This window comes from Malania oleifera, chromosome 5 (assembly GCF_029873635.1).
Source record: "Malania oleifera isolate guangnan ecotype guangnan chromosome 5, ASM2987363v1, whole genome shotgun sequence".
NCBI lineage: Eukaryota > Viridiplantae > Streptophyta > Magnoliopsida > Santalales > Ximeniaceae > Malania > Malania oleifera.
Window position 1 is genome coordinate 47,070,350 of NC_080421.1, and position 19,855 is coordinate 47,090,204.

The 19,855-nt window shown below is 34.3% G+C and overlaps 1 protein-coding gene across 6 annotated transcripts in view; it reads right to left on the reverse strand.

The window, feature by feature from the left end:
* The window catches only part of LOC131155156 (uncharacterized), a 48,935-nt gene extending 31,030 nt beyond the window's left edge, over positions 1 to 17,905 (reverse strand). For 5 of the 6 annotated variants that reach the window (XR_009136755.1, XM_058108098.1, XM_058108099.1 and 2 more), the window contains exons 1-4: positions 17,518 to 17,885; positions 15,994 to 16,155; positions 15,737 to 15,853; positions 15,568 to 15,652 (exon numbers count right to left, since the gene is read on the reverse strand). Coding sequence is in view for 5 of the 6 variants with exons in the window: in XM_058108098.1 (XP_057964081.1) it covers positions 15,568 to 15,652; positions 15,737 to 15,853; positions 15,994 to 16,155; positions 17,518 to 17,621 (468 nt within the window). In the remaining variant the exon portion in view is untranslated. Of the gene's footprint in view, positions 1 to 15,567; positions 15,653 to 15,736; positions 15,854 to 15,993; positions 16,156 to 17,517 lie in introns of all 6 variants that reach the window. The other variant, XM_058108097.1, reaches the window with a different exon arrangement.
* Between the last annotated feature and the right edge of the window lie 1,950 nt (positions 17,906 to 19,855).

Below are 19,855 nucleotides of genomic sequence, written 5' to 3' on the forward strand. Positions count from 1 at the left end.
TTAGGATTGGGGTTCTGAAGGCCATAAAGCGCCACCTGTTCTGCTTTTATATGAATAATGACTAAAGAGCAAAACCCACCAAAAAACTTCTGTCCAAAAATTTCCATAATACAAATTTTACAATAAAAAAGTATTAGTTCACACTAAAAAATTTTGAGATTTTCATTTTAGCTCTCAAGGCTTCTATTGAATAAAATGAGGGTATAATATAAGAGTACAAACCTCTCCAAAAAATTTAGCACTGCAATCCAAATAGATGTTGACATGGAAGATAACATTAGTACATTATTCCCAGAAGAAATAAAAAATTTTATATAAAAAAAAATGTTAAAATTTCATCTTTCCACCTACCTATATTAAAATAAATCATTGCTTATTACAAAAAAAAAAATCATTTTTTATAGAAAAAAAATGAACGTGTAATATATTAAGAAAGAATGTAATCAGAAGGACAAGAAACCCTTTAACAATTGTTGGAAAAGCTGAGACAAGAAAGCCAAATCAAACTAAAAAGGCTCTCCAGCCCACTTGTACATCTGAAAGCACATCCCCTTAGAACATCCCACCACAATAGCCCATAGGGACACCATACCGTTGCTTATCAAACATATCAGTAAATTACATTTTGATCTATACTCAATTTATAAAATAATAAACCAATTCAGCTTTGAATAAAATCAGTAAACTTTTACTGCCCTCAACAAAATCTTGTTTTCTTTTTTAATTTTATGGCCTGTCTACAAAATAACTATACTTCAAAAAAAATATTAATTTTTTTAAAATACCAATAACTGCACGCTCATATCACATAATAGTTACTATATAACAAGCACCTTTCAAAATATCCTATCTACAGGCATACATCACATAACAAACTACTACATACATATTAAAATACAAAGATAACCTTAGTTTTACTTGAATTGCAAATGTTGCCAAGAGATATCACACTCACACACAACTTCCTCAATGTAAAAAGTATAAATATCAAAACAGGTGTAATTGAGTGAAGATTATTCCTGAATTTGCTTAGTGCTTTTGTTAAAACTTGATATACATTGTTTGGCCCACAACCTAACAGCTTAAGCGTTTAGGTAAAGTAGTAATCTAACATGATATCAGAGCCGGTTACTAAGAGGTCATGGGTTCTAGTCTTGTTGCCCGCATTTATTGTGTGGTGCTTAAGCTTGATATACATTGTTGGCCTACAACTTAACAGCTTCAGCTTTTAGGAAAAGTGGAAATCTAACAGTTCATTTATTAAAACTTATATTGTAATCAATTTTGCACTTAATATTAAAATATATACATATAGACTTTCTTTTTAAATAAAACAATGATTGTCAAAAGCAATATAACCAAATCATAAGACATGGCAAAATCTAAAATTGTATCACCAGCCTCATTTTTATCTCCATATCAATTACCTCCATGTATCCTCTCATAGCCCACATTGTCCTTTCCAATGTGTTATTCAAATCAGCTCCTATGAATGGTTTTTTTGGACTCTAGTGTTCCTTGTATGATACTATCCATATCTTCCCAAAACTGTCTATAAGGTTTTCTGCTAAGCCTAGTTGGGGAGTATACGCATTACGCACTAATGACATTTATGAATGGTTTTTGGGACTCTAGTATTCCTTGTATAATACTAACCATATCTTCCCAAAATTGTCTTTTAAGGTTTTCTGCTAAGCCTAGTTGGGGAGTATATGCATTACGAACTAGCCTAGTTGGGGAGTATATGCATTACGAACTATGACATTTACCATCTCTAGGCCTAGAGCTATCTTGATTTTTATGATCATATCCCCTATTCTTTTAACATCTATATTATCTCTATCTACAATGATCCCCTTATGTTTCTCTTCTCTAGCATACAAAAGTTTAAATCTTGATTTTTCAATTTCTCTACCTTTCTCCCCTACCCATTTCGTCTCTTGAAGGTGGATTAAGTTAATTTTTCTTTTTTATCATTATTTTCACTATCAAGATATTTTTGCTTGTAAGAGTCCCTATATTCCAAGTTGCTCATCTGATCTTAGTTTCTTATGCTAACGTCTTAACCATAGTAGTCAAAAGAGCGCTTGAGGTGCACCTAGGTGCAAGGCGCATAAGGGCAACAAAGCTAGCGCCTCATTCCTATTGAGACAAGGCGACCTTTAAGAGGCTCAGACGCACACCGATGCGCCAAGCGCTGTGAGTTGCACCTTGAAATTTTTTATGCTAGTAAAAAAGAAAATGTACCCAAATGAGCCCTAGCCCTCTACTAGCAATCCAGCCTTCGGCTCGAACCAGCCCTACTACCTTAGCCCTTCGTCTTCAAGCCTTCGACTCGAACCAGCAGGATTCATCTTCAACCCTTCAAACCAGCACAAAACCAGCTAGAACCCTTCTTCTTCGACCCTTTGAAGCAGCACGACACCAGCAAAAGCACTTCATAAGTTCGTCTTCAAGCCTTCAAACCAGCAGGAGCCCTTCATCTTCAAGGTTCGAGCCTTCGTAAGTCCTCAATTCATTTCCATCCGAAACTCGCAATCCAACCTTCAACTCGAACCAGCCCTACTACCCTTTCCCTTCATCTATGAGCCTTCAACTCATACCAGCACGGTTCATCTCCAACCCTTTGAACCAGTGCGAAACCAGTAGAACCCTTCTTTTTCGACCCTTCGAAGCAGCACGACACCAGCAGGAACCCTTTGTCAGTTCGTCTTCGAGCCTTTGAACCAGAAAGAGCTTCATGAGTTCATCTTGGATCCTTCAAACCAGCAAGGGCTTCGTGAGTTCATCTTCAAGCCTTTGAACTAGCAGAAGCCCTTCGCCTTCGACGTTCGAGCCTTCGTGAGTCGTTAGTTCATCTCCAACCGAAACCTTTCTTCTTCAACCCTTCAAAGCGAACCAATAGCTTCTTCTTCTTCTTCTTCTTCACTTCTTCTTTTTCAGTTCTTCTTCTTCTTCAGTTCTTCTTCTTCTTTTGTTTCTTTTCTTTTTCAATTCTTCTGCTGCCAGCTGCCAGCTGCTACTTCTTATAATATTATATGTAATTAATTATGTAATTTAATGCAAGTTTATAACTAATATATAACATTTTTTTACTCAATTTAGCTGCTTCTTCTTTTATTGTACTCTTTTCTTTCGATGTTGAACTATGTTGAAGCTTTTGGGCCTTCGGCCTAGCAATTTCCTTAAATTTCCAATTTTTGTATTGAATATTTGGGCATTTTAATTTACAAAGCTTGTACAGTTTGGGAAGGGGTTTTGATTGATCAAAAAGAAGAATCTACTTCAACCGATATAATATTTCTATTGATGTGTTCATATATCAATTACCCACCAAATAGGCATTGTACACAATTTTAATAATTGTGTGCCTCACCTTCGTGAGGCACGCGCCTTCACCTCATGCCTCACGCCTCGGCTCCAAGTACCCTTTGCGCCTCGATGCGCCTTGTGCCTTTGACTACTATGTTCTTAACCCTCTACTATATAGAATGGCCCGATCTAGTCCTTGTCTATTTTTCAATGCACTTGGGTGGTAGCACCCTTGACCTGGTCTAGATTGGGTAGAATATAGGGACCCTTATAAGCAAAAGCACGAAGATAGTGGATATAATTATCAGAAGGAAAATTAACTTTATCTGCCTTCAAGAGACGAAATGCGTAGGGGAGAAAGCTAGAGAAACTAAAAAATCAGAATTTAAACCTCAGTACACTGGAAAAGAGAAACATAAAAGCGAGGTGGGAATCATTGTAGATAAAGACCAAAAAAATAATGTAAAAGATCTTAAAAGAATAGGTGATAGGATCATAGAAATAAAGATAGATCTAGGCCTAGAGATGGCAAATGTCATTAGTACGTACACTCCCTAACTAAGCTTAGTAGAAAATCTTAAAGGACAATTTTGGGAAGATACTAATAGCATTATACAAGGGATATCAAGGTCCAATAAAACATTCATAGGAACTAATTCGAATGGACACATTGGAAAGGACAGTGTAGGGTATGATAGGATACATAGATGCCATGAATATGGAGATGAAAATGAGGTCGGCGATACAATTTCAGATTTTTCCATGTCTTACAATTTGGTTATATTGAATACCTACTTTATAAAACGAGAAGAACACTTAATAACTTTCAAGAGTGGGCAAAATAAAAGTCAAATAGATTTCTTCTCAACTAGGAAGGGTGATCATCTATCATGTAAGGATTGTAAGGTTATCACCGCTGAAAGTTTGACTACACAACAGAGTCATAGTATTAGATATATCCATATCTATCTATCTATCTATCTATACACACACAAACACACGAGCGCGCGCACGCATATACATACACATAACAAATAGAAGAGAAATAGTAACATAAATCAACACAAGACAACTAGGTGGTGGAGCTTGAAGGGAAAGAATATATTAAAACTCAAAAATAAAATGATCAAAGAGACTGATTGGACAAAAGGGGATAATGTACACACAAACACTATAGAATAGGATGGCTTTTCTATCAAAAAAATAGCAAATGAGATTTTAGGTGAATCAAAGAGGAAGATACTTTAGAAATAAAGATAGTTGGTGATGGGATCAAGATGTCCAAAAAGGTGCAAAAAAAGAAAAGAAATTGGTACAAACATGACAAAATTGTAGAAATACAGTAAACCTTAAGAAGTATACAGAGGCAAGAAAAAATGCAAAAAAAGGCCATTAGCAAAGCTAAACACAGAGCTTTTGATACTTTATATACTAGACGAGGCAAAAAAGAAGAAGAAAGAAACATATATAAACTTGCTAGATCTAGAGAAAGAAAATGCAAAGATTTAGGTAGTGCAAAATGTACAAAGGGCAAGAATGATAATGTCTTAACTAAAAAAGAAGATATTAAAAAGAGGTGGTGGAGGTACTTTAATAAGTTGTTTAATAACCAAACTAGAAGCTTGAGCTTGGAAGTGACAAGCAAGGAAAAGACTGAAACTAGGAGATTTATTCGCAAAATTAGAGTCATTGAAGTTAATATGGCTTTAAATAGATGAAAAGTTGAAATCTATTGGATAAAGTTCCGAAACATTTACAGGATAAAGGTATGGTTAGCTAAACTATTTAACACTATTATAAAAACAAAGAAAATGCCAAGGAATGGAGGAAAAGCGCATTAATACCTTCATACAAAAAACAAAGGCAACATTCAAAATTGTAATAATATTACAAAATTAAGATTATGAGTCATACAAAGCACTATGCAAAAAGGTAATTGAAAAAGAATAATACTAGAAACAAAGGTTTTAAACAATCAATTCGATCTTTTGGTTGGAGATCGACAGCAAAAGCTATTTATCTTTTAAGAGAGTGATGAAAAAGTTTAGGGAAAAGAAAAGGGACTAGTATATGGTTTTTATTGACCTAAAGAAACCCTATGATAGAGGACCAAGGGAAGTTCTTTGGTAGATTTTAGAAAAGAATGGAGTATGTAGAATATAGACTGAGGTATTAAAGATATGTATGATAGAGTACCGACTAGCGTTAGGATAATAGGAATAGAGTCTAGAGAATTTCCAATCACAATAGGTGCACATCAAGGTCCTACTTTGAGCTCTTATCTTATAGCTTTAGCGACTGATGAACTCACCAAGAATATCAAAAACAAAATCCCATGGTGTGTGTTGTTTGCAGATGATATTATCTTGATTGATGAAAGTAGAAGTGGAGTGGAATCTAAGTTAGAACTTTGGAGAACAGCTTTAGAGTGTAAAGGTTTTAGGATAAGTAGAAATAAGGCAAAATATGTGAAAAATAATTTCAATAACGAAAGGAGTATTGTCGATAAGATTAATCTTGATAATCAAGGAATTAATAGCACTAGTAGATTTCAATATCTTGAATCTATAATGCAAGCGAAAGGAGAAAATGAGAAGGATGTGACACGTAGAGTTAAAGCAGATGGGATAAAATGGAGGAATGCGGTAGGCGTGTTGTGTGATCGTAGAATACCCTTAAAATTAAAAGGAAAGTTTTATAAGACGGCTATAAGGCCACTATGCTCCATGGATCAAAATGTTGGGCAACTAAGAAACATGTACAAAAATTAAACGTTGTCAAATGTGAATATTAAGGTGGATGAGAGGTATAAAATTAAAAGATAAATTAAAAAATGAACATATTTGCAATAAACTAAACATAGCACTAGTTGAAGACAAAATAAGGGAGGGGCAGCTTAGATGGTTTGAGCATTTGAAACGCAGGCCAAGCAACACGTCTGTGAGAAGTTAGTTTGTTATTGTTTTTTATATTAAAAAGGGTAAGAGTATACCTAAAATAACCCAGAACAAGATAATGAGGAAGGACTTAATAACTCTTAAGCTAGCAGAGGAAAATGCCTTCGATTAGGTGAATAGGTTGAAAAAGATTCATGTAGCGAACCCCACCTAGTGGAACTTAAGGATTGTTGTTGTATTGATTATCAAAAGCAAACAAAATTTTCTACCATCTACATTTCCAACTGTGCTCAAATACAATGGGAATTTATTGTGAAGGAATAAAATTAAAGTCAAAACACTCCCACTAGCAAAGTATTCAAAAAATAAACTATTAACATAACATAACAGAATTTATGTACATAATTTAAAATGCTTCCTAAAATTACAAATAGATATTGGAATTCACTAAAAAAATAAATGTGAACAAAGATTCTTTTAAATATTGTGTATTGTCAACATAAAAACATATCATTAATTTGTTTAAAAAAACATACCATGTAAACAACTCATTATATAATTCTAATATTCTATCATGATTCATGAGTCAATAAAAAGGCAACATATAATAATTCAATCATCTGATGAAACTTAAAACTTTTCTTCTAGAACTTGCAGCAGGCACACGTGATGCGCATGCTCCACCACTTTTGAGTAAATATAATGTAACAAAAAAATTAATAAATACATAAATTTTAGAAAAAAAATATATGTTTATATATCAATATATGAAATTAAAAAAAGTATTAATTTCAAGAAAAATATCATATTAGAGTAGTTATGGGTAGTTATGGGGTATTTTTGGAATATTTATGGATAGCTATAGGGGTATTTTTAGAATATTTATGGGTAGTTATAGGGGAATTTTTTGAATATTTTAAGATAGTTATGGGGGTATTTTAGGATCTTAAAAACCAAGCCAGGAAAGGGGGAATTCCCCCTTCTAATTGTAGAGATTAGGTTCAACATTTGAACATGATTCTAGAATTTTTATTTTAAAAATTTAGTATCTAGTAATACTACTTTATAAAATAACATAATTGATACTTACAAGAAAAAGCAAAGAAGTTCTCAAAAACAAAATAATGCATGAGACATAAGATTAGTTGTGGAATTATTGCTTCTAAAATTTTTATTTAGAAATTAAATTATAGTACTTCATTACAAAATAACATAATTGATACTTATAAAAACATATTTGTAGGCCTAATATATGCATTTTTTGTGTTCTCATGTCTCACATTTGCAAGTCTTGGAATATACAAAATTTTTCAAGAAGTACTACTGCATGTTTTTTTTTTAAAATTTTAGTCTAGCTTTGATTCACACCCAAAATTATATGCCTTAGATTTTTTTTTAATGCATTGTATTGTGTGTGTGTGTGTGGTTTCTACTAGTTGTAGGGTGTGATTTAGAAATTTTTCTATGTAAAATAAGCTTGCCAAAAAAAAAAAGCCTCAAAATTGTACTTTCTTTGTGTAACACAAATTCTTTGTACACACAGCTGGTCCCAAACCTGGATAAAGGAGCAAGGTTGTGTTAGGTAGCTAACAACCAGCATACAACTTTGTCAAATCTTATTATCATGAATATTTACCAAGTTCACCAAGTCAAGGGAATAGACTGAGTCGGTATAAAAGGGAGAGGGTTAATAAGTTAGCTCAATAAACTAAGATTATATTAGCAACTTGGAATATAACGACCCTTACGGCAAAAGCATGGAAATAGTGGAAATAATGTTTAGAAGGAAAATTAACTCAATCTGCATTCAAGAGATGAAATGGGTAGGAGAGAAAGCTACAGAAATTGAAAAATCAAGATATAAACTATAGAACACTAGCAAAAAAGAAACATAAAAACGGAGTTGGAGTTATTGTAGACAAAGATCTAAAAGATAATATAGTAGATATTAAAAGAACAGGTCATTAAAATCTGGATAGTTTTAGGCCTGAAGATAGTGCACGGCATTAGTGCATATCTCCCAAAATATATCTCCCAAAATAGGCTTAGCAAAAAATCTTAAAAGACAACTTGGGGAAGTTATGGATAGGATTTTACAAGGGATACCAACGTCTAAAAAGACATTCATAGGAGCTGATTTAAATGGTCACATAGGAAAGGATAATATAGGATGTGAGAGGATACATGAAGACCATGGATACGGAGATAAAAATAAGGCAGGTGATACAGTCTTTAGATTTTGCAATGTTTTACGATTTGGTTATATTGAATACTTGCTTTATAAAAAGAGAAGAACAATTATAACTTTCAAGAGTAAGTATAATAAAAGCCAAATTGGTTTCTTCTTAACTAGGAAGGGGGATCATTTATCTTGTAAGGATTGTAAAGTTATCCCAAATGAAAGTTTGGTTAAACAAAATAGAGTCTTAGTATTAGACATACAAACAAAAAAATGAACATAAATCAACACAGGCTAGATGTTGGAACTTAAAGGGAGATAATATAGTAAAACAAAGAATTTTTATCAAAAAAGTGTGATTGGACAGTAGGGGGGTAAGGTAGATGCAAATAATGTTTCGAATAAAATGGCTAATTCTATCATAAGGATAACAAATGAGGACCAGATGAAATATCAATTGAAGTTTGGAAATGTTTAGGGGATAAAGGAAATATTTAGTTAACTAATCTATTCAACATTATAATGAAAACCAAGAAAATGCCAAAAGAATGGAGGAAAAGTAGGTAAATACCTTTATACAAAAACAAAGGCGATATTCAAAATTGTAATAACTATCATGGAATTAATATTATGAATCATACGATGAAATTATGGGAAAAGGTAATTGAACATAGAATAAGACTAGAAACGAAGATTTCAAAAAATCAATTTGGTTTTATGCCTAGGAGATCAATAGCAGAAACTATTTATCTTTTAAGAAGTTAAATGGAAAAGTTTTAGGGAAAAGACAAGGTACTTGCATATGGTTTTTATTGACCTAGAGAAAGCAAATGATGAAGTACCTAGAGAAGTTCTTTGGTGGGTCTTATACAAGGGGGTCAACAATTATCTACCGAGGTCATTAAGGATTTGTATGATAGAATAGTGACTAGCATTAGGACTATAGGAATGGAATCTAAAGATTTTCCAATCACAATAGGTGTACATCAAGGTTCTACTTTGAGTCCTTATCATTTTACTTTAGTAATTGATGAACTTACTAGGAATATCCAAAAAATGAGATCCCTTGAAGCATGTTGTTTGCAGATAATATCGTGTTGAATGATCATAGTAGGAGTGGAGTGTAATCTAAGCTAGAACTTTGGAGAGCCACATTAGAGTCTAGAGGGTTTAGGATAAATAGGACTAAGATAGAATATATGAAATGCAGTTTCAGTCATGCAAGGAGTAGCAATGGAGAGAAGATTAAGCTTGATAATCAAGATATTAATAGCAATAATAGATTTAGATATCTTAGATCTATTATGCAAGCTCAATGGGAAATTGAAAAAAAGATGTAATACATAGAATTAAAACAGGGTGGGTAAAATGGAGAAGTGCATCAAGAGTGTTGTGTAATCATAGAATACCCTCAAAATTAAAAGGAAAGTTTTATAAGATGACTATAAGGCCAGCTAAGGCTTAATAGTTCAGAATGTTGGACAATTAAGAAACAACATGTACAAAAAGTAAAAGTTGTTGAAATGCAAATGTTAAGGTGGATTAGTGGTTTAACATTAAAAGATAAAGTAAGAAACGAGCATATATGCAATAATTTAGGCATAGCACTAGTTGAAAACAAGATTAGGGAGGGGCAGCTTATATGGTTTGTGCATTTGAAACGTAGGCCTAGGAGAGCACCTGTGAGGAGAAGCGAGTTAGTGATTTGGGGTAGGAGCAGGCCTGAAATAACTTGGAATGAGGTGGTAAGTAAGGATTTAATAGCCCTTAATCTAATAGAGGAAAACACTCCCGATCAGGTGAATTGGCGAAAAATGATTCATGTAGCCGACCCCACCTAGTGGGACTTGAGGCTCATTGTTGTTGTTGTTGTTGTTGTTGTTGTTGTTGTTTTTTTATGCTCATAAAAATAATATCATAATTGCATCTACCAGAAGGTGAAAAAAAAAGGTCTTAAGTACAAGGTAATGGTCAATGCATATGATCAAATGTGGAATTATTGAAATTTTAGTAACACAATAGTCAATGTTAAGAAAAGACTTTGTTGAAGAGAAGCAAATAATGGGTTTTGTACACTATCAAAAAAAAATGTTTTAGGAGCTTGTAGTGCAAATGGATTGCACAGTGCATCGCCAAACCATCCTTCTCGATTCTCATTAACTGCTCACTATTCAAGGGGGGTTATGACATGAAGATACCATTTTTCCTTTGCTTTTCATCATTAGTCAAGGTTCTCAGCCTCTTGTTGCAAAATCCATGAGAACAAAACTCTTAAAAGCTCTAACAGTGGAAGGAAATGGTAGGGAGTTGAAAGCTTCTCACCTCCTCTTCACAAATGAAACTATGATGTTTTGTGAGGCAGATGCTCATCAAATTCTTAATCTCAAATGCTTACTCCTTTGCTTTGAAGCAGTCTTTGGTTTGAAGATAAATTTGAGAGACAGTGAGCTTATCACCATTGGAAATGTGAATGATGGCAACTTCTTGGATGGTATCATGGGTTGCAAGCTAGAGACTTATCCTTTGGATTACCTTGGTCCCCCTCTTGGTGCAAAGTTCAAGAAGAAAAGTATTTGGAAAGCTTTTGTTGAAAGATTTGAAAAAATAAATAAATGACTTAGCTAGTTGGAAGCATAACAACCTCTCCAATAGCAGTATACTCGCTTATCAAAATGCACTCTCTAACCTCCACTTTACTTCCTCTCCTCTTCCCTCCCTATCCATTCCTTTGTGGACAAAAGAATTGAAGACATGAAAAAAGATTTCTATGGGGAAATATGGAAGAGATCCTTTAAGTTCCATTTTGTTCATACGATGTTGTATGGCAACCAATCCCAAGAGGCAGGCTAGGTCTCAAATCTCTCACGCTTTTCAACAAGGCCCTCCTTGGTCCTTAGTAAACACAAGTTACTTTGGTGGAAGATAATTGTCTAAAAAGTATAACCCCACGCAATGGATGGAAATCTGTAAGGCTCAAGAACTCCATCTAAGTGTTTGGAAGTCAACTAGGAAACGGGGGGAGGATTTCTCCACTCTCATCTGCTTCCATGCTGGAAATGGAAACAATACTCATCTCCTTTGAGATCTTAATTTCCTGCAATCTTCAATCTTTCTTGCAACATAGATCCTTTGGTGAGTACGTATATGAATCACACTGTCAATGGAGCAGCTTCGAACATCCCTCTTGTTTGAAGCCCATGATTGGAGCCCACATACTTTGCTATTTTTTATGGCTGTCCTTATAGAAATGCCCCTGATTGGGCCAATCTGGATATGCCTTCATGGAAGCTCAACAAAAAATGGCTAATTCACAGTCAGCTCCTTCTAAAAGCAGCTGTATAACCCCACTAAGGCCAGATTTTATTTCCCTTGGAAGCCATTTCGAAAACTATTGCATACCAAAGTTTATTTTTCCTGCTTGGGAGGCAACTTCTAGACAGATCCTTACTCTTAAATCTTCATAACCCTAACAGAAAGAGCTTCACCTTGGTCAAAAAATGCTTTCTTTGCAAAGAAGATGCTGAAACTGTAAACCACTTACGGCACCGCCCATGGCCAGAAATTTCTGGAATATGACCACTGCTCTAACAGGACAGTTCTGGGTCAATGCTGAAACAGTGGGAAAGGAAATCTGGGCTTGGAAGGGTATCTCTACAAATAAAGGAAAGAAAATCTTGTCCTTGATGCCACACACCATCTTCTGAACTGTGTTTGGAGAGAAAAAATGCTAGAGTTTTAACTTTTCCCACAATCCTCAAGGATACATGGCTTACTACTCTTTCAAGCTGTATTAGGAGGCAGTCCACACTGGACACAAATTTAATTTTTAATCTCCTGGAGACACTTGTCACATTATTGATCTATCATTTTTGTCCTCTCTTTTCTCTGTTTTGCGTGGATATAGAGAAGAAAAATGTTGAAAATTTTTGTCAGAAACAATATTCAATCAATTTAATTTATATAAATATAAAATTGGGATTTTAATTTTAAATATATTTAAAAGTTATCTGTATTTTCACTATGATATTAGCAGGAAGAATGTCATTAAGTCATCTGCTAATTAGTAATTACATCAAATTTATTTAATATTGTGTTCTGTATTTTGCTTAAATATGGCCTTTAGTTCTATAATTTAATAAATAGACTCATTAACAGATTAAAAAACAGAAACATGCTTTATTAATATCATTCACTTATGATTTTTGTGCGCAACGCACACGAGAAATTTACTAACTATAAACAATGGCATAATGACAAGCAAATTGTTAAAAAAAATCGATATCACATACTACAAATCTACAATAATATCAAAACATGCATAAGAAGCAAGCACTAGTATCGTATATTCTTACTGTTAATCCAATGTACAACCATCAAGTATCTTCACAAACAAAAAAGATGACATATGCATAACGTGCATAGCTACACACAGAAATCTAATTATTAAATGACAGGTTCACAAAACAACAATAAGAGTAAGTGATGCAGCACTAGGCGGTAAAACTTGCTGCCACAGTTGAATACAGCACAGCAGCAATATAACAGAAATAAGGGCAAAGAACATGAGGTGATTGAAAAGAGAACGAGGATAATTGAGTTCTTAGGATCCAAAACCCTAACCCGCCCGCCCAGTTTGGTTTGCAGAATCAAGGCTGGAATGGATTCCAAATCCTTGACCCAAATTCCCATTACAATGTTTGGTTTGCATAAACAAGGGTGGAATCACATTCCAACAAAAATGCAGATTCACCTATTCAATGGAATGGTAATTCCTCTTACAAGTAGGAATTGTATTTTCATTCCTGACTTTTTTTTTCTAAGAAATAACTATTACCCACTAATAATAAATTCCAGGAAAAAAAAAAGTTGATTGTCTTTCATTTGTGCAACCATCAATAATAATAATAATAATCTCTTTGAATCTCAAACCTCCGCCTCTTTAAAAGGTCACATGCTAGTCATGTGACTTTTGAGGCTAGAGGACTAAATAAAAGAATAAAGAAATAAAAGCCCCCACAAGACTATTATGCTGCAGTAGCCAGAACAGTGCCCTGGTACTTACACAAGCTGTAACAAGAAAAGTAAATCACAGTTCACAACACCGACACAAACAGTAAACCTATACTGCTTGGTCTTTATTCTGCCCCTGAATTCCTCAAGTTGCAAAAAGAAAATTCATAAAGTGAGATTGATCATCCCATTGTCAAATGGTCAGCCACTCATGACATCCTTTTTTTCAAGTTCCAATAAAAGCAACACTATATGCTTTCAAGAAATATAAAATGTAGATATTAACTGCTACTATGACTTGTTAAGAATTTGAACTTTGGTCTAAACCTTACCAATTATATCAATGTTGCAGCAGACCATTCCATGCAAATACATTTATAGCCATATTCATTCCCATGTGCCCACTCCAAGTAAATTTCAAACACCAACTATTTACCAAATCAGGCCTCGAATAAAATAGAGGCAGCAATCCATCAGAAGCGATTAGAAAATAGTGGCCAATTCCAAAAGTAAAGAAATAATAAGGCACAGGACCTTGCCAAAATGAACTCCCAGCAGCAAAACCAACTGGCTTAAACCTCAACAACTTTTGATCTTCCATGTCTTCAACTATGTGTGTGCACTAAATGATCTCATCACCATGTTATCCATATAAATCAACATATGTAATGCCTTATGTATAGTGAGATATGGTTCTTGAGTAACTGTCGACATTTTTATCCATGTCGTGCTCACAATATTTAGGATGCTTATCAACAATTAGATCTAGAAGAACTTCCTCAAAATTATCAACTTGTATGGGAGAAATTTCATACCATCCAAAACTTCTCAATCCAAACTTCAGTCAAACACATGTGGTATTCCAGATTCCCAAACAAAAGAGACTCCACTATGTGATAGTCATCAGAGTAAGCATCATAGACTTGGGGCAATTTCAATCTCTCCAACTGTCAGAACTGCCTTAGCATCTCCATTTGGACTTCTGCACATCCTCCTGTTGCTGAAGCACCTACATCAATTGCAATAAACATCAATTATATTGCTGGTTTGGATTTCCTCTTCAACTGCAACCTCTTTCATGCCCAGCCATCATTGTGTTCTAGATCCTCACTTTAATACCACTTAACACAGTTCCAGGCAGTAAAGGTTTCTCTCCAATGACTGAATACGGAGATCAGGCAACAATAAAACAGAAAGGCAAAAGAACATAAAAGAATTGAAGGGAACACAAGGATAATTGAGTTGTGGGGTTCATAACCCTAAAAGAGAACTCAAATATGAAATTGTATTGGAACTCCAAGAAATTCGTAGAACAGCCTCCATTGGACAATTTTATTATAACATACAGAAAAACCCATAATCTCAGCCCTAAATCTATCATGGAAGAGTTTGATCTCAGTCCTAAAATTATTTAAAAGGCCATATGCTAGTCATGCAACTACTTAAAGGCTAGGACTAAGTAAAAGTCAAAAGATGTAAAGACCCTTAAAAAGAATAATATGCTACAGCACCATGAACAATACCCTTCTACAGTGAGGTGAAGGTTAAGTTGCTACAGCTACATGAACAGTAAACCTGTTGAGCTTAACCTTTAAGAAGATCCAAGATCAAAAAACCGGTTATAACTTTCCAATGAATAATAAACAACTACACTCCCCTCCTGAAACCACCAACTGAAGAACTCATAAAATGGAGTTTCTGAAGAACATTCATCAACTGAATTTTCACTTTATTCATTGATGGGGCACTTGTCAGCGAGAGAGAAGAAGAAGACAAAGAGGAGGTTGGGGGAAGATAATCAATACAAATTAATTCAAAATAATGCAAGCCTCTGCAATCCTAATACATCGTAATTATAAGAAAACTAAAGTTTGAAAAAATTTGCATCTAAAGCCCTTGCTAATTCAATTTTAAAAACCTTACAGAATCAATATTTAAAATTAACTCCCAATTAAAACAATTATCAATGATTTAAATAACCCTTTCACACAAGTGGCTCCAAACATAACCAAGACAATCCATCCATTAAACTGTTATTCATCCAACACCATTCATTTAATATAGCACTAATAAAAATCTGTCGAAAGAGTTACTGCTCAGAATATGAATAGACATAACTAATAACAACAATAACAATGTCTACTTCGAGTACACATGACTTAAGCTTACCACCCAAGGTGTCCTCCTATGACCACTCAACACCTTTAAGCAGCTACCAGTATGACAATCAATTATCTTTACAGTGTGATCACCGCTGCAATTGCCAAAATGGAATGAAGGCTAGTTAAACGAGAGGTATGTACTCGAATAAAGAAATTAAACATAAGTGATAACTTACTGTGTAGAAGCAAGTGTTCTTCCATCAGGACTAAATGCTGCAGCAATAGTTGACCTTGGAGGAGGCACCAATGGACAATACTTGGCTGATAAATGTCGCAACGACTCTGCCTCTACCCTGAAACAATAAGCAGAAGAAATTTTGTGAAACATAAATACCATTAAAAGAGGAGATCTTCATTCTTTCACATTATCAAAAAAAATGAAATAGTAAAGAAGTGCACACACAAAAGGATCAAACCAAGATTGATATAGTACCATGAGAAAAGACCATGTCTTGCGTCTCTGGCTGCTTCACTCTTGGACCTATACAAAGAGTCGCTATTCAATTTAAAAGCTTCACCCCATAACCTCTTTGGGGTGTGCCTTGTTCGGGGAGAAATCTCTCTTCGTACTAACAAATGAAAGAGATTTCTATCACTGCCAAAAAAATATGGAACCCCATTGAATCAGAACAAGTGTTTAATCAAACAAACACAAAGGCATAAACTTTGAATGTTGTGAATGTTGTTAGATAACACATACATTACAAAACCTGAAAACACAATTTAACAGCATGAGAATCATGCAGCATAAAATAATAAATCCAGAACACAAATCTCCCTCATTTGTTTGAGCTAACCACTTTAGAGAAGCAAAAAATTCATATAGCCATATAGCTCTCCCCAAATGTCACTTGATCACACAGTTCTGTCCATATGAATTTAGAAGTAAAAATAAATTTACCAACCATGCATTTCATGTAGGCCACCAAAGTCTTTCAGAAGAATCATTCATGATCATCTTTCAGTTCAGATTAACATAAATTCCACAACTTACTAACATTTCAACAAATAGATAGTGAAGATTTTCAACACCTAACCATAATGAAATTTTAAATTTAAAAAGAATTTGCATGATGACAGCAAATTCATGGAATAAGTTCAAATTTCTAAAGCACAACTGGTCAGCTTTCCTTTGGGTGATGGTACAATATCATTTCTAGCCTTGCCCCAAGAATCTACTTACAGCAGAGACTTCAACAAACAACAAGGTGAAAACATATCCCTGAACTGTTAGCAATTGGGCAATGATCACTTTTCTTTCATTGAACTTCAAATCACCTCATACATAATGTTATCAGAAAAGCATCATTTTTATACATGCATGCATAGGCACTCCCACTTGTATTATTTGCAAAATTTGTCCCTCTGACTCCATTGGAATTTTTGTCACTTGGGTATGAAGCTGCTTGAGTTCACGAAAATTAAACCAACTCTATTTCAACAGCATGGTTCAATTTTAGCTTCAGTGAAGTTACCCCATTAGCCATTACAACTACATATTTGGCTACCAAGTGAGATCTAAAATCCAGCTACAGCGACAATCATCTAAAAGAAGAAGAAGAAGGAGAAGAAGAAGAAAGAAAGAAAGAAAGCATGCGCATTCAACAAATAACAGTAAGAAAGAAAGAAAGAAAGCACACGCATTCAACAAATAACAGCTGTTGTCAAGTAATCAACCTCTCAAAATTATAATTACGAATACAAGCATCACCACTCTAAATTCCAAGTTGCAGGTAAAATTCAAATGCAGGTAGAAATTTATAGAAGGACAAAATAGAATCAAAATTCATCAAGTTTCACGGTCGTTTGATCTTTAACACCGCCCTAAATCAAAAACTATAAAACTTCTAATCAAAAAATTGCTATTTGAAATTGGGAATCGCTTTTAATTCGTAAAAACAGAGAAGATTTAAGAATTTTGAGAGAAAAATGTGTGCGCGGCTACGTATATCGTCACCTGCGATTGAGGGCAGGTTGGAGAGGAGGGATCTGAGGCTGCGACGATGAGGACGAGGGTGCGTCTGGACCATGCCGCCACGAAGATCCTGTCATTTCCTTCATGGAATTTCATACGGGGGAGATCGCTTCAGAAAGAGCTGCAGACAGAAAAAGCATCCATCCGAACCCTGATTCTTCCCTCTGCAAACCCTTGAAGACAGCTCTCCCCCTCCCTCTCTCTTGGGTTAAAGCTCTCTCTCTCCTCTCTCTCTCTCTCTGTCTCTCGCCCGACGTATTTGAATGGCGAGAAAACCTAAAAAAGGGCTTGAACCAGAAAGCGTTAACCCAGTCACGGGAGTGATGATAATAATAATAATAATAATAATAACAATAAAACTAAAACACGGCTATCGTCCGGTCCTAATGTCCAACGCGCTGATCCTGCGTGGCACTTATACGTGTTTATCCTCTGGCGTGGCATTAATTTGCGTTTTTTTTTTTTTATTTTGATAACGTGAGAACTCCAATCAGGGACGGCTCTTCACAATATGGGACCCTAGACGGATGATTTAATTAAAGAACCTTAATATTTTATTTAATTTTTATTTTTATTTAAAATTAATTTTTCAAACTTTTTGAGATTCAAAATCACTAATTATAGGAATAGAGCATAATAATTAATGTTAATATTATTTAATTAAAAAATAATTTGGGGTCCAAAAACTATATTATTATATTAAGAAAAAATTTGAGGGAGCCAAAAATTTGGGGACCCTAGGCGGGCGCCTCAACTGCCTAAAGGCAGAGCCGACCCTGACTCCAACCACAGGATAAGTCCATTCTGATCTCCCGGTGCGGCACCAAACTTATAGCCAGCATCCTCCTCCCTCAAATCTCGCTGACAGGGTAAAAGCCGGATACGGTCACAGCTTCCATCCATTAATTGGTCATTCGTTTAATTCAAAATGCATGACACATTTCACGTCACCATCAATGTGTATAATTTTTTATTTTTAAAATTTTAATTTATGTGAATTTCTTTTCTTTAAATGACTTAAATTATGTTAAACTTCTTAATTTAAATATAAAAATACTTATCATGCAAACTTGCTCTATGCTACTTTTTACTATTTCTTGAATTCAATCTGCCCTTTTTTTTTATACTTACAATGGCATTATACATATTTCATGTCACATTTTGTAACATCATGCTTATATAATCTTTCATTTTTACAAGTCTTAATTTATGTAACTTTCTTATGTAGGTTAAATTATTTTTCTAGTAGCCTACTACTTTTGAGTGATTATTAATTATATAATAAACTTTATAATTCAAATCTAAATGTGCTTAAATTTTTTGTCTTTGTTAATAAGAGATGGGATTTTTTTTTTCAATTTGCTATATTTTTTGGTTTCTCATAAAACCCTTATTGACATTGATGTAATCCCAAGAGAGGGGGTGAATTGGATTTTAAAACTTTTTGACTAATTTAAATATTTACGTCGATTCACCACATATCATATTTCACTTTTACGTGTGTATGTAAATTAATAAAACGATAAATGCAGACATACACATGGAACATATCTCATTTAAATAGAGGTGTGCATACAAATAATAATAACGATAAATGAAAGCATACACATACGGAAGTTAAAGTGCAGTAATTAAATGAGATAAAGAGAAAGAGGCACACAATATTTGTTATCGAGGTTCGACCAAATCAGCCTACGTCCCTGCCTTGGGCATACCCCCCAAGGGTTGCACTATCATTGCTCACTTAAACAGGCGGAGCAGAAATCATTACAACCTTTTCTTACGGGGCAAGGTGAACCTCAGCTCAATTACAAGGTCGAGCCCAACTTATCTCCCTTACAGGGTGGAAACTCCCTAATTCAATTTTCCGGGCTGAAGTCAACTGATCTCACTTACGGAGGTGAGACTCTCCAGTTCAATTTCCGAACTAAACCCAACCGATCTCACTTACGGGGCTGAGACTCCCTAGTTTAATTCCAAGCTGAACTCAACCGATACATTAAAACATTGTTGTACATAAAACATACTTCTAAAATACAAGTAAAGATGTACACATTAAAACTCAAATACATACACTCTAATATGATATAATTTATGCTTAGTAGAAAAAGGATGTTTATCTAATAATATTTACACAAATGAAATATATGTGTGTGTATAAAAGATATATTATCCAATCAAAGATTTTTACAGATAAAAACATTTAGAGAATGTGAAGTTTAAGCTTAAGAAAAATATTTGTGTAAGAAATAATTTCTCTCAATAATATTTATCATGAAAATAATCAAGAGAAATTTTAATCAAACTCTCAAAAATGATT